The sequence below is a fragment of the Rana temporaria genome, chromosome 2 (assembly GCF_905171775.1).
Source record: "Rana temporaria chromosome 2, aRanTem1.1, whole genome shotgun sequence".
In the NCBI taxonomy this organism is placed as follows: Eukaryota; Metazoa; Chordata; class Amphibia; order Anura; family Ranidae; genus Rana; species Rana temporaria.
The window spans coordinates 450689997-450714962 of NC_053490.1; the positions used below are offsets into that span (position 1 = coordinate 450689997).

A 24966-nucleotide genomic window follows, 5' to 3' on the forward strand; every position below is an offset into this window, starting at 1 on the left:
TTACAAAAAAATGTACAGAAAAAAATAAAAACGTATTTTTTTTTCAAAATTTTCAGTCTTTTTTTAGTTGTTGCGCAAAAAAAAAAATCGCAGAGGTGATCAAATACCACCAAAAGAAAGCTCTATTTGTGGGGAAAAAAGGACGCCAATTTTGTTTGGGTACAGTGTAGCATGACCGCGCAATTGCCATTCAAAGTGCGACAGTGCTGAAAGCTGAAAATTGGCTTGGGCGGGAAGGTGCGTAAGTGCCTGGTATGGAAGTGGTTAATTACATTTTTTTTTTAAAAACGTAATTTTTTACAACCCGAAAAATGATCGTGTGTACACGGCATCAGACTTGAGTTCTACATAAATTAATCTGGAGAGGTCCGGGTGCTGAATCCTGTGGCAGGGGATTCTGGACTGAAAGTGTTTCCACTCAAAGGAAGGTCTGTGGCAGAGACTGTACTTTGTTCCGTGCGCCACTCCGGCTGCTAGGCTGGTGAGAGGGACCTATCCGGGTGAGCAATACCCACTCTGGCTAGAGTGGCGACAAAAGCTGTGTCACTGGAAGCAGGAATGTTTTTGGATTGAAATTATGAATCTGAACCTATCTACCTGTTAACCCTTCCATCCCTTCAACCACTTCTTATTTCCTTACCAAGTTCTGCAAATAAATCTTAGAAAAAGAAGTGTAAAGTGTGGACATTGAACTTTTTCAACTCTCATCTACCACCCTGGACGGCGAGAAGATAGAGGTAACATGCCACCCGAAAATATTCAGCAGATGTTTCGGGGGTAGTGCTACAATAGTAAAGAAGAAAAAGCAAAATAAATAAGAGAAAAAAATAATTGAAAGTGTCCCCGTCCTTCTGCGAACGTATACGTAAGTCACGCCCGCATATATAAACGCTGTTTGAACCACGGAAGTGAGGTATCGCCGCGATCATCAGAGTGAGAGCAATAATTCTAGCCCTAGACCTCCTCTGTAACTCTAAACACGTAACCTGTGTGGCGCCTGGCTATTTTCAGAGCCGGTGCTATTCTAAATTTAGGGGGAGTTCAGAGAGATAGTTGGCTCTGAACCTGTTATTTGGTTAAATTTGGGGTCTCTGCTCTAGCTTGGCTGTACTGTGTGCTATCCTTTTGTCCGGGGACTCCCGTCACCCCCGGAAGGCAGGTGGCAGCAGTGGGGTCAAGTGTGTTTGAGTATCACTTCTCAGCAGCCTAGGTTAGGCCATCTCGCTGTGCATGCTGGGGAGGGGTATTTAAGGGGCAGGCGTTGTGGTCGCTGTGTTCCCGCCCTTGAGCTGGGCAGTCGTCCCACCACCCCCGTGTGTGGCCCTCCTGGCCGGGGTGTGTGCGTGTGTGTGTCGCAGTGTTCCTGGCTCCGGGACCACGTTGGTCCAGAGCGCATTCATCTGCTTGATGGGTCCAGTGAGTCGACTAGATCCCTAAATGTGCTAGATGGTCCTGGGCTGTCCGTCGAATGGGAAGAAGCCACCTGATGAGGAACCTGTCCGAGGGATACCGAGCACGAGGCTGGTCTTTCAGGAGAGTCCTGTCCATTCGTCAGAGGACAACTGTGGTTCTGAGAGGCTGGACGCAGGTCGCCTATCAGTTGCTGATTTGATTGAAGCTATGTAAAGGAGAACCGGTTGCTGAATCCAGTCAAGAGGGATTTTGGACCGAAATTGTTTGTAAAGGAATTTTTTTTTTATCTTAATAGCTTCCTTTACCTTACTGCAGTCCTGGTTTCATGTCCTCATTGTTCGTTTTTGCTCTCAAGTTGCTGTAATTCTTCTCTGATCTCCACACTTCCTGGTTGTCTGTTTCCTGATAACCACAGTACTGGGAGCTTTCTCTCTGTGGTTACTAATCAAGGAGGTGTGATTACTGCTGTGTGTCTCAGTGGAGGTTCGTCCATAGAGGGCGCTGGGGCGCCGCCCCCTCTGGCTCCGCACCGCCACTGACTAATAGCATAGATTCATTGCATTGCATGAATCTATGTTATTGTCGCCGCTGTCGCTGGTCTATTCAGATGGCCGGACATAGAGCGCCGGCCACCTGAATAACGGCAGCTGGTTGGCTGTACGGAAGTGCCTATCAGAGCCAGTGGCTCTGATAGGCTTTCTGAGTACAGCCCTCAGGCTGTAGTCGGCTTCCGAATGCTTATCCTCGGGACGTACCGGCAGTGCGTTCCTTGGATAAGACTGACAGGCGTCTCAGCCAATCAGGTTCACCGGTTCTGGCTATTGGTAACCTGATTGGCTGAAGCGTCATCGAGGGCGGGAGAAGACATCGAGGGACGTGGATGGCTGACTCCAGTAAAGGTAAGTGCCGGGTGGGGGGGGGAGGGTAATTTTACAGGGCACAGCAGCGACGAAGGGCACAGTGCCATCAATGGGCACAGTGGCGACAATGGGGACAATTGGCACAGCGGCATTAATGGGCACAGTGGGGACAATTTGGCACAGTGGCGACAATTAAAGGGCACAGTGACATCAATGGGCACAAAAGCGACAATTAAAAGGCACAGCGGTGACAATTAAAGGGCACAGTGGTGACAATTGGCACAGTGGCGACAATTGATGGCACAGTGGCGACAATTGATGGCACAGTGGCTGTGTTTGATGGCATGGCACAGTGGCTGCGTTTGATGGCATGGCATAGTGGTGACAATTGATGGCAGAGTGGCTGCGTTTAATGGCATGGCACAGTGGCTGGGTTTGATGGCATGGCACAGTGGCTGCATTAGATGGCATGGCACAGTGGTGACAATTGATGGCACAGTGGTGCGAATTGATGGCACAGTGGCTGCGTTTGATGGCATGGCACAGTGGCTGCGTTTGATGGCATGGCACAGTGGCTGCATTTGATGGCATGGCACAGTGGTGACAATTGATGGCACAGTGGCTGCATTTGATGGCATGGCACAGTGGCTGCGTTTCATGGCATGGCACAGTGGTGACAATTTGATGGCATGGCACAGTGACTGCATTTGATGGCATGGCACAGTGGCTGCATTTGATGGCATGGCACAGTGGTGACAATTGATGGCACAATGGCTGCATTTGATGGGCACAGTGAGGCTGCAATTTTTTTCTTTTTTGTTTGCTCAAAAATTTTGAGCACCAGCCGCCACAGGTGTGTCTAAAACCCCTCAGCACCAATCAGTTTCGTTTTCCAAACCATCACTGCCCTGTATTGGCTCTGTACAGCAGAGAGGCAGGAAACAACATGCAAAAACGAAACTAGAAACTACAGGTACATTATATGATTGATGATTTATCTTTTTTTTTAATCGTTTTTTAAAAGGAATCAGTTAACTATAATACTCCTTTTCTTCCCAAAAAATTGCATTTGAAAGACCGCTGCACAAATACAGTGTGACATAAAGCCACCATTTTATTCTCTAGGGTCTCTGCTAAATATATATATATGTACAATGTTTGGGGATTCAAGGAATTTTCTAGCATACAGATTTGTACGTGTAAAGAAAAAAACCTGGCACTGAAGTGGTTAAGGCTGAAGAACTGGAGAGAATCCATAGACAATAGCTATCACTGGCTGTGAAGACGTGACATTGCCCTGAGGACTGCCCTGTCTGTGATGTGACTCTGGGGAAGAAGTTCCCTGTGATTGGCCCGCCAGCTCTGTGCAGTGTATCGGTGGATAGAAGGAAGAGGAGGGGGCGGCGCTGAATGCCGGGGGCTCCCCGATCCATCAGACGGCTGGACTGGGGCTTTTCCTGGCACACGCCCAGCACACCTCCAGCCAGCATCTGACTGGCCGGCTGCACACAGAGGTCCCGCCCCCCCAGTGACAGGCGACTCCGCCCCCCGCCTGTGTGGATGCTGGAGAGGCTCAGACACCCCGCTAGTACCTGCTGCCCGCTCCCCGCCTAGGGACATCCCCAGCCCGGCCAGGAGGCGCCGCTGTCCCCGGACCCTCGTCCTGCAGACACCCCCTCCTCCTGTCACCAGCCGCCTCTATAGGGACATGCAACAGTTCCCCGGCTCCTGGGCGTCTGCTGTGTGTCCGCGGATGGAAAGTTGGGAGAGCCGCGTTTCCTCTCCCGATCGGCGGACACTGATCTCCGGACTAGTGACCTGTTGAATGTGGATCTTCTCCGGGAGAATTGCGGATGTATCTCCTGGGGGGTCTCTCATACCACCATGGGCACCAAGCAGACCAAGGTGTGCCAGGCTTCCAGTGCTGGGGGGGACAGTCCTCAGCACCCCCGGAGGAGGGACAAGGGGGACTTCTGGGCAGCTTTCGGGGTGAAGTCTGCGGATAAATTCGGGAAGAACCTTGTGGGGGGTCAGGCCCCTTATCACCGGAGGATCAGGATGATCCAGGATATGATGGGGATGCTGAGACAAGGGAGGCAGGAGGAGGCCACCGAGGAGCTACGACACCTGAGACAGGTAAGTGCATGTCACAGGGCAACTCCTTACTGCAATGCTTCTCACCCTCAGTGCCCCCAATGGGCATGTCTTGGCAACTTCCCTTCAATACAATGGCTCTTTATCAACACCATGGCATTGATATTGATTACAATCAACTGTGCCAAGTGAAGGAAAACCTGGCCTGTTAGGGGGACTGAGGGTGAGAACCACTTACTGGGCTTACCTACCAATTCTTAGATGTGACGGCTGCATTCCTTTCCTGTTATTAGACGTTTTTTCCTTTTATTTTCATCTGGTGATCCAGCCAGTAAGTCTGTTTTATTTATTTTTTAAGAACACGCTCCCCTCCCAGATGTATCAGTTACAGTGACAAAGCAAAGATTTAGGGGCATCCCTCATATGCCCACCAAAAGGAACATCTCTGTACCCAATCATCACAAACATGTTTTTATAAAAAAAAAAAATAATACAAATTTATTAACCACCTCAATATCAGGCACTTTTACCCCCTGGCAATTGCGCGGTCATGCAACACTGTACCCAAATGACATTTTTATCCCCCCCCCCCCCCACACAAATTGAGATTTCTTTTGGTGGTATTTATTTAATCACCACTGAGGTTTTTATTTTTTTGCTAAAACAAATAAAAAAAGACCAATTTTTTATTTTATTTATTTTGTGTGTGTGTGTGTGTGTGTGTGTTTTTTTTTTTCCACTGACCGGCACTAATAATAAGACACTAATATGCTGCACTGATGGGTGACACTGATATACAACACGGATATGCAGCACTGATTAAAAGGCACAGGTTGGCACTCTGGGCACTTCTGGGCATCCGTGATGGGTCTGCACTGATAATCAATGCACTGGTTATCAGCACAGACCCCCCCCCCCCCATCACGATAGCTACTTGTCAATAAGGATGAGCTCCGGCGTGTTCACATAGAACACGTGCAGAGCCCACCAGGAAGTCGGCACCCGCGCTGCGCTAATCACAGCCAGGCAGACATTTCCAGATCTCTGCAGCCGAGCATCGGACAATGTCTCCCTGGCTGTGATTAGCGCAGCGCGGGTGCCGACTTCCTGGCGGGCTCTGCACGTGTTCTATGCGAACACGCCGGAGCTCATCCTTACTTGTCAATGCGAATAGAGGAAAAGCTGATAACCAGCACTTCCTGTATACCATGTGATCAGCTGTGATTGGACACAGCTGATCACATGGTAAAGAGTCTACACCATAGGCTCTTTACTGAGATTGGAGATGCAGTGTGTCGCATCCTCTACACGTTTTGTGGCGTGAAGTGCTTCCTCAGGAGGAATTGCATACAGCTCATCTCTAATAAAGAGAAGGGTAGGTAGAACCCGCGCTACGGACCTAATGTTTTCAAGTGCTATAGTGGTACTAGTAAGAGTTTGTTAATTATTAAGTGGCTGCCCCTACGTGAAATGTAGAAAGTGAATGGGGGTGAGGTAGTAGGTGTTGGCGCCTCTTATTTTATGTATAAAAAGGTAAAGAAATATGTAATAAAAAAATGTAAATAAATGATGTGGTGCTTAACCAATATAAATCTATAATTAGGTCCACATGTGACTTATTATGGTATGCAAATCAAACCATATATTAACCACTTCCTTACTGGGCACTTAAACCCCCTTCCTGCCCAGAGGACTTTTTGCGATTCGGCACTGCGTCGCTTTAACTGACAATTGCGCGGTCGTGCGACGTGGCTCCCAAACAAAATTGGCGTCCTTTTTTCCCCACAAATAGAGCTTTCTTTTGGTGGTATTTGATCACCTCTGCGGTTTTTATTTTTTGCGCTATAAACAAAAATAGAGCGACAATTTTGAAAAAAATAAATGATAATTTTACGTGTTGCTATAATAAATAGCTCAAATTTAAAAAAAAAAAAAAAATTTTTATCCTCAGTCTAGGCCGATACGTATTCTACATATTTTTAGTAAAAAAAAAAAAAAAAAATCGCAATAAGCGACTGGTTTGCGCAAAAGTTATAGCGCCTACAAAATAAGGGACAGAATTATTATTATTATTATTATTATTATTTATTTATTTTTTTTTTACTAGTAATGGCGGCGATCTGCAATTTTTTTATTGCGACTGCGACATTATGGCGGACACATCGGACACTTTTGACACATTTTTGGCACCATTCACATTTATACAGCGATTAGTGCTATAAATATGCACTAATTACTGTATAAATGTGACTGGCAGGGAAGGGGTTAACACTAGGGGGTGAGGAAGGGGTTAAATGTATTCCCTATATAGTGTTCTAACTGTGGGGGAAGGGGGGTGACTGGGGGAGGTGACCGATCTGTGTCTCTATGTACAAGAGACACAGATCCGTCTCCTCTCTCCCTGACAGCACCGCTGTCTGTGAGAGCCGGCAATGAGAAATGATCTCATATGTAAACATATGAGATCATCTCTCATTGGCCGCACAGATCGCCTAGCAAATGGCCATTCCGATTGGCCGTTCACGGCGATCTGTGATTGGCAGTGTAAAAAGGGACACGGCCAGCACAGCAGTTCCCCGCTGCGCGCTCGGGAGCGCGCGCGGGGAACGCGGAAAGGGGCGGACGTCTATTGACCGCGCTCCGGAGAAGTAGAACCACCCTGCGGCCGTATATAGTCGTACGGCCGTCGAGAAGTGGTTGAACCGAAAACAAAGTAAACATTGTAAACAAAGTAAGCATTGTGAAAGATCCGTGCTGATTCAGAAATAAATAAATTAAAGTGCTCTGTGCCGTGAATATCAACTGATGCTATTTATACAGTCCATGCAAACAAAGTGCTTCGTGCTTCATATGATATTATGCAGATGACAGTGTTCACTCTGTGCTCCCTCTTCTCATGCTCTGGTAGGTCCCTCACTCACCAGATCCAGGTACCCACAAGGGGTAAGAGGCCTTCACAGTATTAGCCCTGTGTCGCTCTCTGGCAAGTCTCCACTTATTTGGACCCCTTCAATCTGATGTATAGCTAAAAGGAGAGAGAGTGCCCACATAGTGTAATATAGTTGGTAAAAAGTTTATTTTACATAAAAAGTCAGGTACTCACATTTGACAAGTAAAAATCAGGCGTATCACATTAGATATCTCACGAGTGTTTGCGTCTGGATGCTATCAAATGTCAAATGTGAGTACCTGACTTTTTATGTAAAATAAACTTCTTACATCCCATTATAGGATTGGTTGTTACTATGAAATGATATTGTAATGCTTTATTATAGATGAGCTGTAGGTAATTCCTCCTGAGGAAGCTTCGAAATATGTAGAGGATGCCACATACTTCCAAATACCTTCAAGAGTATGGATATACTCCGCTTCATCTGAGGACAGTGTCTCCCCAGCAATGACACCAGATATGTTGGTCTAACTTATGTTTTTTTTTTTTTATTTTTTTTTTTACAATAATGTCTAGGTTGATTTTTAACCTTAAAGGGGAGGTTCACCCTAAAACTACTTTCTAGTATTACAATGTCCCGACACATTACAATACAATTAGGCCTATTTTTTTTTTTTATGCTGTACATATCTCGGTACAGCTAATTCACCCGCGGCTTCCGGGTTGCGAATCCCGCGGGAGTGGGCGTTCCTAACTTGCTGGTAATTGACGTGATGACCAAAAACGAGCTCCCCCCGTCGCGTAAGCTGCATCACGATTGCCGAAAGGAGCCGAACGGTGGTGCGCATTCGCAGTATAGCGCCGACTCGCCGTTTGGCTTCTTTCGGCAATCGTGATGCAGCTTATGCGACGGGGGGAGCTCGTTTTTGGTCATTACGTCAATCACCAGCAAGTTAGGAACGCCCACTCCCGCGGGATTCGCAACCCGGAAGCCGCGGGTGAATTAGCTGTACCGAGGTATGTACAGCATAAAAAAAAACAAAATAGGCCTAATTGTATTGTAATGTGTCGGGACATTGTAATACTAGAAAGTAGTTTTAGGGTGAACCCCCGCTTTAATATATTAGTATTTTTTTTATAAAAACATGTTTGTGATCCTTGGGTACCGAGATGTTCCTTTTAAGTGGGCATATGAGGGAAAACATCCAACGCGTTTCGGCAGTCAGGCCTTAATCATGATGAAGCCCTGCCAGCCGAAACTCGTTGGATGTTTTAAAGCGATTATACATGCATTTTCAATAAAGACAAATTATATTTGGATACTATCCTGAGTGCCGACCGTCCTTTCTGTGATCCATGCGTTATAGAGGTGTCAGCAGCCTCCGAGTACCAGTGGAGTTGTTATACGCGAAGGTGGAAGCTCCCATACACCCGTTTCCATTCAGCTTATACAGTACTGTAAGCGGGTTGCTCACTCTGCACTTTGTGGGGGGATTCAGTAAGGCAATGCAGCACATTCTGGGGTTGTGTATGTAGTTGGAAGCCTTACAACATTTTTTTTCCTCCTACGTACAACAAATTCAAGTTATTATTTGTGACACTTACTGTGAAGAGTAAGAAGAGAAGAGGTTTCCACTTTCCTTATGTCTGAGTTAGTTGTTGATTGTGACGCACATGTAATTATAGTGTTGCCTCTATGAGACCATTCTGACTCTCCTAACTCCTCTAAATAGACTTTTTTAGCTAGATTCACGTAGGGTTACACCGGCTTATCAGTAGATACGCCGTCGTAACTCGGAATCTAAGCCGTCGTAAGTTTAAGTGTATGCTCAAACTGAGATACACTTAAACCTAGCTAAGATACGACGGCCTGCGCCGTCGTATCTTAGGGTGCAATTTTTCCGCTGGCCGCTAGGTGGCGCTTCCGTTGAGTTTGGCGTAGAATATGTAAATGACTAGATACGCCGATTCACGAACGTACGCTTTCCCGTCGCAGTAAAGATACGCCGTTTCCGTAAGAGGTATGCCGGCGTAAAGATAAAGCTGCCCCCTAGGTGGCCTAGCCAATGTTAAGTATGGCCGTCTTTCCCGTGCCGAAATTTGCAAATTTTACGTCGTTTGCGTAAGTCGTCCGTGAATGGGGCTGGACGTAATTTACGGTCACGTCGAAACCAATACGTCCTTGCGGCGTACTTTGAAGCAATGCACACTGGGATATGTCCACGGACGGCGCATGCGCCATTCGTAAAAACAGTCAATCACGTTGGGTCACGAGTAATTTCCATAAAACACACCCCCCCCATCCTCATTTGAATTAGGCGCGCTTACGCCGGCCTCATTTTCGCTACGCCGTCGTAACTTAGGAGGCAAGTGCTTTGTGAATACAGCACTTGCCTCTCTGACTTAAGGCGGCGTAGCGTAAATACGATACGCTACGCCGCCTGAAAGATGCGGCAATCTACCTGAATCCAGCTATTTGCCTATAAAATGCTGTTGTGTGTGTTTGTTTGTTTTTTTCAAGTTCCAGTTGCGACAGATTCATATACACCTTACCGACACATAACACACTTTTTTCGCACTACCACGAGACGGCTTTCTAAAAATTCCAAGAGTACTTAAAGCGGGGGTTCACCCATCAATTTAACAGTTTGAAAAAGCAGTTACATTCCTGGCATGCCGGGAATGCTAACTGTCACATTGGTTGTGCTCTCAACCAAACTGTCAAACCATCCAATGGCTGGTGTCATAACTGATCACATGTGCAGCATCATGGCAGTTGAAGATTAAACAAAGGCCAAGACGCGCCTTAGCAGCCGTCAATCAACTCCTCTTCGCTTAGAAACGCCCATTCCCCGCAGGATTCCCCGCTCGGAGCCGGAAAACAAGGGCTCATATAACGATAAGTACAAGTCAAAAAAAAAAAAAAACAGCATACTGCAGATGTTAGCAGTATGCTACAGCTAATGTCAAAAAGTGGATTTTTGGGTGAACCTCCGCTTTAATCCAAACGCACAGTTCCTGCAGCAACGGCTGTGCAAATAGATGGGAGCTGTAGTGACCAACGGCTGGAACTGTCAAAAGTCAAACTGAAGAAATGTCACCAGCACAAAAAAATGGGTCCAAAGCTTTATCGAAGATCACATAGTTACAGCAGTGTAGCAACGTTTCGGAGCCTCAAAGGACCCCTTCGTCAGTCATGTGACGAAGAATGGGTCCTTTGAAGTTCCGAAACATTTCTACACTGCTGTAACTATGTGGTCTTCAATAAAGCTTTGGACCCATCTTTTGAAGACCCTCGGAGTGCTGGTGACATTTCTTCAGATTTCTAAAGATATCGCAGCATCATTCCTCTTTGCCACCTTTTCCAATCGGAGAATGTCTTGTACTCATTCGAAAAAATACAAGGTATTCTGTGAATGGCGGAGGTGGCGAGTGAGCAACCCCCTGTTTTTAGTGTTTAGAAGTGCTGGAGCACCCCTCAGTAGATTGTGGCAATCACTATAGGCCCCAGCGTCTCTCTGGATAGGGATACTTAAAGGGTCACTAAAGGAATTTTTTTTTTTAGCTAAATAGCTTCCTTTGCCTTACTGCAGTCCTGGTTTCATGTCCTCGTTGTTTGTTTTTGCTCTGATGTTGCTGTAATTCTTCTCTGTTCTGAACACTTCCTGGTTGTCTGTTTCCTTTGGACCACAGTACTGGGAGCTTCTAGTTTTGTTTTCCAAACCCTCACTTCTCTATGGCTCTGTACAGCACAGAGGCAGCATAACATGCAAAAACTAAACTGAAACTGCAGGTACATTATATGATTGTTTTTTTATCTATTTTTAATTGTTTTTAAAAGGAATCAGTTAACTATTATGTCTCTATACCCTGTAAACAGTCATTTGAGCAAAACATTTTTTCCCTTTACATTTCCTTTAAATAGAGTCAAGCTGGACCATTGTAAAGTTAGAAAAGACAATCCTTGTGTTCCACTTTCCCGCCAATGACGTACCCGTACGGCTCTAGACTTCAAGTGGTTATACCGGGATGATGTCTGAAGCTGCAGGCATCATCCCGGCACGTTTTTTTTGTAAAAGCAATCCTAGCAGCTAACTAGCCACTGGATTTGTTTATGGAGGTGATCAAAGACAGGAATGGCTTTGATTGCCTCTGTGGTATCGGAACTCAGAAGCGATGGGCTTACATCCACATTTGACCATACCGATCTTGGTGTGATCAAATGCTTTGAAGGAGAGAGGAAGGATTTGGGGTCTTATAGACCTCAGAACCCTCCATAAAGTGTACCTGTCACATGCCCATTGCTGTCACAAGTGATGTTTACATTCCTTCTGACAGCAATAAGAGTGATTAAAGGGGTTGTAAAGGTACAATTATTTTTTCCTAAATAGCTTCCTTTACCTTAGTGCAGTCCTCCTTCACTTACCTCATCCTTTGATTTTGCTTTTAAATGTCCTTGTTTCTTCTGAGAAATCCTCAGTTCCTGTTCTTCTGTATGTAACGCCACACAGTAATGCAAGGCTTTCTCCCTGGTGTGGAGTGTCGTGCTCGCCCTCTCCCTTGGACTACAGGAGAGTCAGGACGCCCACTAACAAACATCTCCTCCTTTCTCTATCTGCAACGTAGAGAGTGTCCTGACTCTCTTGTAGTCCAAGGGAGGGGGCAAGCACGACACTCCACACCAGGGAGAAAGCCTCGCATTACAGTGTGGAGTTACAGACAGAAGAACAGGAAGTGAGGATTTCTCAGAAGAAATAAGGACATTTAAAAGCAAAATGGAAGGATGAGGTAAGTGAAGGAGGACTGCACTAAGGTAAAGGAAGCTATTTAGGGGAAAAAAAATTGTACCTTTACAACCCCTTTAAAAAAAAAAAACCCTCACCCCGTGTTCATGCACAGACGCACACGTCGGTCCCACACGCATGCATACAGCGAACATCAGATCATGGACAGTAATTCCAGCACTAGACCTCCTCTGTACATCTAAAGCGGTAACCTGTGTAAAGGCTTTTAATGCGTTGCCTATGGATTATAAAATGTACGCCGTTTGTTGCCCTTTGCACGGCACGCACATGCAATTTTAAAGCGTGACATATTTGGTATCTATTTACTCAGCGTAACATCATCTTTTATATTTTACAAAAAAATTGGATTATGTATAGGGTTTTTTTTTTCAATAAAATTCAAAAATGTATTTTTTCCCAATAATTGCTTTTGAAAAGGCACTGCAAAAATACCGTATTCTCAAGGGGAGGCCTCTACTTTAACAAAAAATATAATGTTTGGGGATTCTAAGAAATTTTCTAGCAAAAAATTATGATTGTTACATGTAAACAAAAGTGCCAGAAGAGGCCTGGGGGTCAAGTGGGTAAAATACAAGTTCAGTTGGGCTTCATGTTGTAATAGCTGGAGAAGAACAGCAAGTGGCATCTATCAGTCTACAGTATGATGGGTGACTGGTCGTTACTCTCTGTGCTGCCTGGGATCCTTATGCTGAAATTACATAGGAGTGATGTCCTAATATATCTCTTTTGTACATTACACTCATGTTAGTTCTACAGCTGGTGGACCCTCGTAGTTTTTGTCTTTCACCGGTTCTGAACAAGTAGACTCAGAGGGGTAGATCCACAAAGAAAGTACGCCGGTGTATCTATTGATACGCCGGCGTAATTTCAAAATTAAATAAATACACATTAATTAATTAAAAACGAAACCGCAAATTTATGCTTTAACTTTTGCGCAAACCAATCAATATGTTTATTTATTTTTTTACCACAAACACACCCAATATTTGTGTGTATATATATATATATATATATATATATATATATATATATATATATATTAGGGCTGTGCAAATTAACTTTTAATTAATCGATTAATCTTTAATTTTTTTGATCGATCAAAATCTTTTTGATCGGTTAAAATTCTTTTGATTGGTACTCACCTCTCCGCCGGCTTCTGGGCCTTCAGGGAGATCCGGTGATGTCACGGACACCGGCGGGGCGTGCCGTGTCCATCTGAAGGGCTCCTTTGCTGTGCCTTCATATCTGAATGCCGGCGGGACCTTACTATCTGCCACACGCAAGGGCTGTTACACTTCCCTCTATCACTTCCCTCTATCAACCTGGGATTCTACAGCCATCCACTGGGAGTTGTAATAGTTCCCTTCATGGGACATCTACATGCCGACGGACTGATGTTAACCTCTCCTCATCTGGATTCAGCAGTGGTATCGTTGTACACATTTTTATACCAGTATCATACTTGGCTACATGTTTTTATGACTGCTTTTAATACCGTGTGGTATTACTCGCACCATTTTTACAGTTTATGTAGCTACATCGATTTTATCTCCAGTGCAATATTTATTTTGTTACCTACTTGAAGACTATAAAAGTTTTAATGCTATTCCCATTGAGAGCTGCCTGTTTGTTTTTTTGTATCCTGCTATCCATTTTTCCAGTGGTTGGTAGCTGCACTGGGAATCAGCCTGCAAGGAGGAGATCAGCTAAAAGTAGTTGGATCTGAATGTGCGTTATAATTAATCGAAATTAGTCGATTAATCGATTTAAAAAACAAAGCGATTAATCGAACAGAAAAATTTTGATCAGTAACAGCCCTACTTTATTGATATTAAAAAAGTAGAAATGAAGAGGACGACGATGAGGATGTTTTAGAATAATGGTTATTCATACAGCTCCGTGATGCAAGCTTTCTACTTGTATTGATATCGTGATTGGCTTTTATTTCAGCACAGAACTGGTGCCCCTTCAGTTTACATTGTGATCACTCATTAGCCTCATTCTAGCCTCATGCAGACATTTCTGCTGCTGTGTTATACGGTGGGGGATCCCTGCAGTGACATCATTCCGGCAGCCCTCCCTGGGTTTCCCCAGCACTGCTCGCATTTTTAGCGAGCGCCAATGTTTTGGGGGATTTACAGGAGAAGGACAAGTTCACAAGAAAAATCACAACATCAAAAAATCATAAACACCTTCAACGCATCAAACAGAATGCCGAATGTGTCTTGATGATCCATCTACCCCGCAGTCCTGAATATTAGATTACATTTAGGAGACGATCGCTCATATTAATCATTTAATATTATGTATGACGACTCGCCTCATTTAACCTTTCCTGTAACACATCCGCCCTATAGCCCTCCTTTGATTTTTAATATGAAGAAAGCCATGCTCGGTATATTGCTGCACACGACCAGCACTCAGATACAGAGTGCCCCTCATCACACTGGGAGAAACGGGGAGACGTGACCTAAACTGGACAATGGCGTCTCCTAGAAACATTCCGGAAGATTTACCCCCCTTCACAACCAGGCCATTTTGTTGCTATAAGGCACTGCGTTACTTTAACTGACAATTTCGCGGCCATGCAACACTCTACATTAACATTTTATGTAATTTTTTCCCCCCACAAACAACGCTGTCTGTTGGTGGTACTTGATCACCACTGGGTTTTTTATTTTTTTGCGCTATAAAACAAAAACAAAAAAAAGACAATTTGGAAATAAATTATAATTTGTACTTTCTGCAAAATAAATAAATAATATGTTCTAGAAAAAGTAACACATTTCTTCATGAATTTAGGCCGATATGTAGTATGCTATGTGTTTGTGGTAAAAAAAAATCCCAATAAGTGTATATTGATTGGCTTGTGCAAATGCATCTACAAACTATGGTGTATATATTAGGGCTGTTACTGATCAAAATTTTTCTGTTCGATTAATCGTTTTTTTTTAATCGATTAATCGACTAATTTAGATTAATTATAACGCACATACAGATCCAACTACTTTTAGCTGTTCTCCTTGCAGGCTGATTCCCAGTGCAGCTACCAACCACTGGAAAAATGGATAGCAGGATACAAAAAACACACAAAGGCAGCGCTCGATGGGAATAGCATTAAAACTTTTTATAGTCTTCAAGTAGGTAACCAAATAAATATTGCACTGGAGATAAAATCGATGTAGCTACATAAACTGTAAAAATGGTGCGAGTAATACCAAACGGTACCAAAAACAGTCATAAAAACATGTAGCTAAGTATGATACTGGTATAAAAATGTGTACAACGATACCACTGCTGAATCCAGATGAGGAGAGGTTAACATCAGTCTGTTGGTATGTAGATGTCCCATGAAGGGAACTATCACAACTCCGAAGTGGATGGTTGTAGAATCCCAGGGTGATAGAGGGAAGTGTAACAGCCCTTGCGTGTGGCAGATAGTAAGGTCCCGCCGGCATGCAGATATGAAGGCACAGCAAAGGAGCCCTTCAGATGGACTCGGCAAGCCCCGCCGGTGTCCGTGACGTTACTGTATCTCCGACGGAACTCCATGAAGGCCCAGAAGCCGGTGGAGAGGTGAGTACCAATCAAAAGAATTTTAATCGATCAAAAAAATTAATGATTAATCGATTAATTAAAAGTTAATTTGCACAGCCCTACAATAAAGGTATATTTTATATCTGAACAATAGCAAAAGCATGCCTGTTTGGGCGCAGTAGGTGGGGGTGGTGTAAGAAAATCTTTGACACTTATAATATAATATTATTGAAAGCTCAATTGTGAAGGTACAGTATTTGGATCAGACAGTACTCAACAAATTTTTCTTTCAATCTAGGAGCCAGCTTAAAAATTAAAGGGGTTGTAAAGGTACATTTTTTTTTTTTTTTTCCCTAAATAACTTCCTTTACCTTAGTGCAGTCCTCCTCCACTTACCTCATCCTTCCATTTTGCTTTTAAATGTCCTTATTTCTTCTGAGAAATCCTCACTTCCTGTTCTTCTGTCTGTAACTCCACACAGTAATGCAAGGCTTTCTCCTTGGTGTGGAGTGTCGTGCCCACCCCCTCCCTTGGACTACAGGAGAGTCAGGATGCTCTCTTTGTTGCAGATAGAGAAAAGGAGCTGTGTATTAGTGGGCGTCCTGGCTCTCCTGTAGTCAAAGGGAGGGGGCAAGCAAGACACATATGGGCCAGATTCTCAAAGGCGTTACGACGGCGCAACACCATTAGCGCCGTCGTAACACCTCATCTGGCCCCGGGTATCTATGCGACTGATTCTCAGAATCAGTTGCGCATAGGTACCCATTAGATCTGACAAGCGTAAGGCTGTTACGCTGTCAGATCTTAAAAGTAATTTTTTTTCCCGCCGCTAGGTGTCGCATCGTCGCTTTTCCCCGTCGTCTATGCAAATGAGGTAAGTACGGCGATTCCCGAACATACGCGAGGTCGACGCAGCGAATTAACATCGTTTGCGTAGCGTACCCGACGCGTAAGGTTGCCCCTGCTAATTAGCAGGCGCAACCAATGTTAACTATGGCCGTCGTTCCCGCGTCGAATTCAATAAAAATTACGTAGTTTGTGTAAGACGTCCGTGAATGGCGCTGGACGCCATTTACGTATACATCTAGGCAAATGACGTCGGGGCGACGTCATTTAGCGCAATGCACGTCGGGTAATTTACCCGACGGAGCATGCGCAGTACGCTCGGCGCGGGAGCGCGCCTAATTTAAATGGTGCCCGCCCCATTTGAATTGGGCGGGCTTGCGCCGAGCAATCTAACGCTACACCGCCGCAAGTTTACAGGTAAGTGTTCTGAGAATCAGGATGTAAACCTGTAGACCTGCGGCGGTGTAACGTAGAGCTCATATATTACGCTGCCCAGGAGCAGCGCGAATGTATGAGAATCTGGGCCATATGTTACCAAATTCTTGGTAACATATGAAAGCTGAGGTTGCACCAAGTAAATAAGATACTGAAATCAGGGTTTGACAAATTTGCTTGGAATCTAGGAGCCAGCTAAAAAAGTTAGGAGCCAGAAACGCACCCCGTCCTCGAGCTCGCACGCAGAAGCAAACGCATAATTGAGTAGCACCCGCATATGAAAGCGGTGCTCAAACCACACATGTGAGGTATCACCGTGATTGGTAGAGTGAGAGAAATAATTCTAGCCCTAGACCTCCTCTGTAACTTAAAACATGCAACCTGTAGAATTTTGTAAACGTCGCCTATGGAGATTTTAAAGGGTAAAAATTTGTCGCCATTCCACGAGTGGACGCAGTTTTGAAGAGTGGCATGTTGGGTATCAATTTACTTGGCGTAACATTATCTTTCACAATATAAATAAAAAAATTAGGCTAACTTTACTGTTCTTATTTTTTTATTTAAAAAAAGTGTGTTTTTTTTTACCAAAAAAGTGCGTTTGTAAGACCGCTGCGCAAATACGGTGTGACAGAAAGTATTGCAATGACCGCCATTTTATTCTCTAGGGTGTTGGAATAAAAAGTATATATAGGCCCAGATCCACAAAGAAATTACGCCGGCGTATCTATTGATACGCTGCGTAATTTCTACGATGCCCGGTCGTATCTTTGTTTTGTATCCACAAAACAAGATACGACTGAATGTGGGCTCGATCCGAGTGGCGTACGTCTTAGTACGCCGTCGGATCTTAGGTGCATATTACGCTGGCCGCTAGGTGGCGTTGATTTCCGCGTAGAGTATGCAAATGAGCTAGATACGGTGATCTACAAACGTACGTCCGCCCGGCGCATTTTTTTACGTCGTTTACGTAAGGCTTTTTTCGGTGGAACGTTACCCCTGCTCTATGAGGCGTACGCAATGTTAAGTTCGGACGTCGGGCCAGCGTCAAATTTTCCGTTGTGTACGTCGTTTGCGTTAAACATTCGCGAATGGGGTTTTGCGTAAATTAGGTTCACATCGAAAGCATTGACTATTTGCGATGTGATTTCGAGCATGCGCACTGGGATACCCCCACGGACGGTGCATGCGCCGTTCAAAAAAAAACGTCATTTACGTGGGGTCAAGATGAATTACCATAAAACACGCCCACATCTTATTTATTTGAATTGCGCGCCCTTACGCAGACACAGTTACACTATGCCGCCGTAACTTACGACGCAAATTCTTTGTGGATATGGAAAATACGCTGTAAGTAACGGCGGCGTAGTGTATCTGAGATACGCTACGCCGGGCTTACATATGCGCCGAGGTACGTGGATCTGGCCCATAATGTTTGTGGGTTCTAATTAGAGGGAAGGAGATGGCAGTGAAAACACAGGGGAAGCTCCATTAGCATTGCTGGTTGTCTTGTCATACCAACAGCCACCACAAAATGGCGCCAGATCACAGAAGGAAGCATAGGCCTGCAGAAGGCCGCAAAGCCGCAGCCTCAATTACCATCTGGCGCGTCCCGAGGTGATCGCGCGGTGGGGGCTCACGGAGACACGGAATTGGGGTACCCTGTGTCTGTGTGCTCCCACCTCCCGGGCCACGCTGGCCGGTAATTGAGACCGCGGCTTTGTGGCCTTCTGCAGGCCTATGCTTCCTTCCCCAGGCACCAGGTTGCTAATTCTAGTCCCAATTGCGACTTGACGCCTGGATTTCATCGAACCCTGCTCCCAAGTGACGCGGCGGGCGCGCGTGCCCCCTAGAGGGCCGGGAAGCCGAGGACGTCATATGATGGCTGCCCGGAGGGACAGAGTGTTCCTGCGGCCGTCCTATTACTATGGCTAGGTAGGGAAGTGGTTAAAGATGCTTCTGATTTGCATATGTGTGAGGGATTAAAATATCAAATGCTCACTGGCAATCCGGCCACACCGATCGCAACATTCAAATCGTGCTACTTCACTTGAAGTAGCAGGATTTTAAAGTAGCATTTCAATGCTAGTTCAGGTGCCATTTGGAAGACATATGTGCGACTTCACGCACAGGTGTCTAGGCAAGTCGCATGTGAACTTTCAAAAGTAGTGCAGGAACTACTTTCAAAATCGGGGCGACTTCGACAGAGTTGCACTGATTTGACCGATTCCAATGTGGACAATAGGGTGCGACTTGTCATGCACGTTGATTGCTCCTCTGAATGCACCGAATGTGTAAACGGGTCCTAAGGGTGACAATTAATGTGACGGACTATTGACTTTGCTTGGTATTGGTCACAGTGAGTGTTTTCTGAGCAGACACCAGTTGTTCCCCTTTTTTATTTTTTATTACGGAGAGAACATTGTGATCCCTGCAGTATGGTGCTGTTTACGGTGGGAATAGGAAAAATCCTATTTTGTTTATAACGCATTACTGTTTCGTATCTTGTGGTCGCAATGGCGGATAGCATAAAAAAGAAAAGATAAAAAAATCAACATAAAATGCTCATACTGTGTGTGCTAATGAAATATCCTTGTGTGTTTGTATGTGTGTGTGTGTGTGTGTTTGTGTATTTTTTTTTTTTTTTAGGGGGGTTATGGCAGGTTTTGAATATATAACACTGGATGATTTGCATATTATTTGTCACCTTGGGCTATTGATGTCATGGCTCTTTAAAACTGAAAGTCTGTAACATGATACAGAGACAGGAAGCTCACTGTTATCCCCGTAGGATTGCTCAAGGATGTTGTCATTGCGTATGACGGAATTCTGCAGATTCTATTTACCCCGCTGCCTGCTCAAATCTGTCTTAAATATTTGTATATATACAGATGTGTACACTTCATCAAACCAAATTCATTTTTTTAACCACTTAAAGCAGAGCTCCGCCATAAAAAAAATAAAAATTAAAAGCCATAAGCTACAAATACTGCAGCTGCTGACTTTTAATATATGGACACTTACCTGTCTTGGAGTCCAGCAACGTCGGCAGCAGAAGACGAGCAATCGCCCGTCTCTCGGCTGCCCCCACCGTCATCATCGGTGAGGGAATCGGGAAGTGAAGCCTTGCGGCTTCACTGCCCGGTTCCCTACTGCACATGCCCGAGTCGCACTGCGCCGTCCTCACTGTTTCCTGCTGTGTTCTGGGAGCCATGTGTTTCCCAGAACACAACGGGGGAAACTGACTGACTACCCACAGGTCCCCGCATAGTGTATGCCGGAAGTGGGTTGAAAAAACAGGTATCTGCACCCCCCCTCCCCCTGAAAGGTGCCAATTGTGGCACTGGAGGGGGGAGGAAGCCGATGAGCAGAAGTTCCACTTTAGGGTGGAGCTCCGCTTTAAGGACTGAGCCTCTTTCTGAGATTTGGTGTTTACAAGTTAAAAACATTTTTTTTTTTGCTAGAAAAATACTTTGAACCCCCAAACATTATATATATTTTTTTCTAACACCCTAGAGAATAAAATGGCGGTCGTTGCAATACTTTTTGTCGCACCATATTTGCGCAACGGTCTTACAAGTGCACTTTTTTGGAAATAAATCACTTTTTTTAATTAAAAAATAAGACAACAGTAAAGTTAGCCCAATTTTTTTTATTTATTTATTTTTATGTTGTGAAGATAATGTTACGCCGAGTAAATTGATACCCAACATGTCACGCTTCAAAGTTGTGCCCGCTCGTGGAATGGTGACAAACTTTTACTTTTAAAAATCTCCATAGGCGACGTTTTATAAATTTGACAAGTTGCATGTTTTGAGTTACAGAGGAGGTCTAGTGCTAAAATTATTGCTCGCGCTCTAACGATCGCGACGATACCTCACGTGTGGTTTAAACACCGTTTTCATATGCGGGCGCTACTCATGTATGCGTTTGCTTCTGCGTGCAAGCTTGCCGGGACGGCGTGCTTTAAAACCATATTTTTTTTCTCATTTATTTAACTTTTTTTTTTTTTTTTTTACACAATTTTATAAAAAATAAAAAATAATTTTGGGTCACTTTTATTCTTATTTCAAGGAATCTAAACATCCCTTGTAATAGAAAAAAAGCATGACAGGTCCTCTTAAATATGAGATCCGGGTTCAAAATTTACACTTAAATGCAAAAGAAAAAAAAAGGCCCGTTAAGAGCTATGGGCGGAAGTGACATTTTGACGTCGCTTTCACCCTGCAGTGGTATGTAAATGGGTGGGCCATCTTCCCCCTCACTTGTCTCCAGGCCACTGATTTAAGAGGATCCGATCGCCTCCGCCGCTGCCAATGGCTCCGGCAAACGGCGGAGGGCACTGGAGAGCAGAGGGGGGCCCGCCGCCGCCGATAAAAGTGATCTTGCCGCGTATCCGAGGCAGGGACCACTTTTATCTGAAAGAGGACCGCCTGCCCTTGAAGAGGGTACCGGGGCTATGGTAGCTAGCTGCTACCATAACAACGGTATTCCTCTTCAAAGTAGCGACGTATAATGACGGCGGGTGATCTGGAAGTGGGGAGCTGAAAGCATTTTTTCACTTTTTTTTTTTTTCATTTTCTAGCGAAAACTGAATATTATTTATTCGCTTTCTTGGATGAAACTGGTTAATGGCCGGTTCGCACCTAAATCGCACAGAAACTTGGTCCGTGTTCCTGTGCGATTCCTACACATTCCTTTGTGATGTGAGTTTTGCAGCCTATTCATTTGAATGGTCTGCAAATTGCATCGGACCGCAAAAAGAGTAGTGCATGCACCAATTATAAAAATACACCACACTGTGGTACCATGTGATTTGGTAGCTGCAGGCGAACTGCATTTGGGTGTTAAGAAAAAAAAATATATATTTTTATGTGTGTCTGCAGCAGATCACAAAGACAGTGCAGTGCGTTTTATGCGCTGTGAGGGAAACACACATGGAATGCAACTTTTCCATACCATGTTCTGGTGTGAACTGGCTCTAAAGGAGAACTTCATAAAAAAAATATATATATATTTTTTTTCTCTTTTTTTTTTTTTTTTTCTCTTGTTAGTAGAACCATTGTGCTGAATCAGTAAAAAAAAAAAAACTCAGCTGCTGTCAACGCTGAGGGCTGACATCTTCCCCTGGTCTTTCTCCCGGGTTTGCACGTTCCGGCTATGTGATTGGTCGGAGCCACGATGACTTCATGACATATGCGTGGGAACTCTCGGTTCCGGCACGAAGCTCTGAAGGTTCGGCAAGGCATGCCAGTCCTTCAGAGCGCATATATCGGTGACGTAACTGGCTGCATCCAGAGCAAATATCTCCTTAAAGCGGAGGTTCACCCTAAAAGAATTATATACCATCCCGTCCAGCATACTTGCGTCAGCTACAGTATCCTTTTTTTAAAAATGTATTTGCGCTGTATTTACAGTTTAGTCCCTCAGTTTCTTTTCAAACTCCCGCGGGAAGTAGGCGTTCCTATAAAGAGGGGAACATGATTGACGTCCGGCTATGGCGCGTTACGCATTCCGAAAATAGATGAAATAGGACTCGGCTGTATACGGCGCCTGCGCAGTCAGCTCCTAGTCCGTGCGCAGGCGCCGTATAGTGCCGTGAAGAGCCGAGACCTAGTCCGGCTATTTTCGGAACGCGCCATAGCCGGACGTCAATCATGTTCCCCTCTTCATAGGAACGCCTACTCCCCGCGGGAGTCTGAAAAGAAACTGAAGGATTAAACGGTAAATACAGCGGAAAAAAAAGAAGCATACTGTAGCTGACGCAAGTATGCTGGATGGGATGGTACATAGATGTTTTTTAGGGTGAACCTCCGCTTTAACGGTGCAAGTTTGGGAGATAATCATTTTTACCTACAGGTAATCCTTATTATTGGCTTAGCTGTAGGTAAAAATCACCAAGCATGCTTTACTACCGCTTTAAAGGATAACTCCTCTCTTGTGGACAAAAGGCGTAAAAAAAAAAAAAATATATATATATATATATATATATAGTATCAATAATTGCTATACAACCAATATTGTAATTTAATGTTATTAAAAATTGCCTTTCCTTTTCAGTATGCAGCCTCTATATTTTCTGTGAAATGCAATATAGCATCCTGGGAGCATTCTGTACACTATTGGTTGTATGGAATGAGCCCAGAAATGTTATTTCCTGCTTGTGTGATTAGCTCACCGATTTCCCGCAGACATCTGCATTAGCATGCCAGTCAAATTTTAGGCATCACCTGCAATAGAAACTTTAGTTTTGGTGGGAAACTCTACAAGGATTAAATATTTTTTAGTCCCCTTTCACACTTGTGCGACTTGGGACTGCAAAGTCACGTGACAAGTCGTACCCCACGATTTCCAATTATTACCGTCCATATCTGTGCGACATTAAAGTAGTCCTTGCATACTCATGGTTCCCTTCTTCATAAAGGGGGGGGGGGGCGATCCATCATCATTTCTGAAAATCCCTGAGGAAGAGCAATAGTACCTTTTTAGACTGTCAGGCCTTGTACACACGACCGAACATGTCCGCTGAAACTGGTCCGTCGGACCAGTTTCCGCGGACATGTTCGACCATGTGTAGGGCCTACCGGACAGTTTTCTGGCCTAGCGGACAGGTTTCCAGCGGACAAAAGTTTCTTAGCATGCTAAGAAACTTGTCCGCTGAAAGCCTGTCCGTCGGACATGTCCGATGGTCAGTACGACTCATCGGACAGGTCCGCTGGCCCGAAATCCCGTGCATGCGGCAAAGTGATTCGACGCATGCGTGGAAGCATTGAATTTCCGGGTTCGCGCACGTCGCCGCATCATCGTCGCCGCCACGTCAACGCGTATTCTGTCCGCGGGGAATTTGGTCTGATGGTGTGTACACACATCAGACCAAAATCACCCAGCAGACATGTCCGGTCGTGTGTACAAGGCCTAAGGCCCCGTACTCACGACCAAACATGTCTGCTGAAACTGGTCCGCGGACCAGTTTCAGCAGACATGTTTGGCCGTGTGTAGGCCCGAGCGGACCATTTTCGGGCGGATCGGACAGGTTTCCAGCGGACAACTGTTTCCTGGACTTGCTTTAAAACAGTCCGCTGGAAATCTGTCCGCCCGGACATGTACGGTCGTCTGTACAGACCTACCGTACATGTCCTGCCGCCCACCATCCCTCGCATGCGTCGAATGACTTCGACGCATGCGTGGAAGCCTTTTAAAGGCAGGCCGCCCACGTCGCCGCGGCGACACCGCGGACACGCCCCGCGTATTGTTTACGCGCGGACCTCTGTTCGATGGTGTGTACGGCCATCGAACAGAAGTCCCCGGGCAGACATGTCCGATGAAAACGGTCCGCGGACCGGTTTCATCGGACATGTTTGATCGTGAGTACTCGGCCTTAGAGATCACTGTCATCCCTAAAGGTAAACTTGTCCAATATCGCTTCCGGTGCCCTGGGAACGCAGGGCACCGGAAGTGATATTGGACGAGTTTGCGACTCATTTCTGATATGCCTGTTTGATACTTCACATTGTGAGTACCTGTTTTTATTATTGCTGCTGATTTCAATAAATTTTTTAAATACTACACTATCGAGCGTCCCTCTTTACATCCCCCCAATGTGAGGCTATCTGATAGACACACCAGGGACACTTTAAGGGGACTTTGATGCCAAAGTAAAGATACATACCAGCGGAGCCTGAGACGTCAGGAGCCACCAGGGTATTGAAAGACGCACTCATACGCTGTTACCTTACAGCAGTAAGGTAGGGGGACACCTATACCCTAAGTTGCACGGAGAACCAGCAACCACCTATCGGTAGCGCTCCATACCAGAGATTGTCTACTAGCACCAGTACCTTCACCCCGATCACTGTGCACACACAGCCATCCATCCAGCTTGCACCTTATGGACATTATGTGCACTGCTTTTGTTTTTTTCTTTGAAATTAATTTTTATTACTTTTTTATGGAATTTAAGTGTGAATATATTTATTTATATTAGCATATGTCATTAGCATATGTCACATGATGATGCCATTTAAAGGATTTTGTGAGTTTTATTCCCGCATCTATTTTGTGGTAAATTTTTCACAGTATTTGGACATTT

The 24966-nt window shown here is 44.9% G+C and overlaps 1 protein-coding gene across 1 annotated transcript in view; it reads left to right on the top strand.

Moving 5' to 3' along the window:
- The first annotated feature begins 3803 nt into the window (after positions 1-3803).
- The window catches only part of LRRC75A (leucine rich repeat containing 75A), a 451452-nt gene continuing 430289 nt past the window's right edge, over positions 3804-24966 (top strand). The window contains exon 1 of the mRNA XM_040338500.1: positions 3804-4409. Within this exon, the coding sequence (XP_040194434.1) occupies positions 4158-4409 (252 nt within the window). The 5' untranslated portion in view covers positions 3804-4157. The remainder of the gene's footprint in view (positions 4410-24966) is intronic.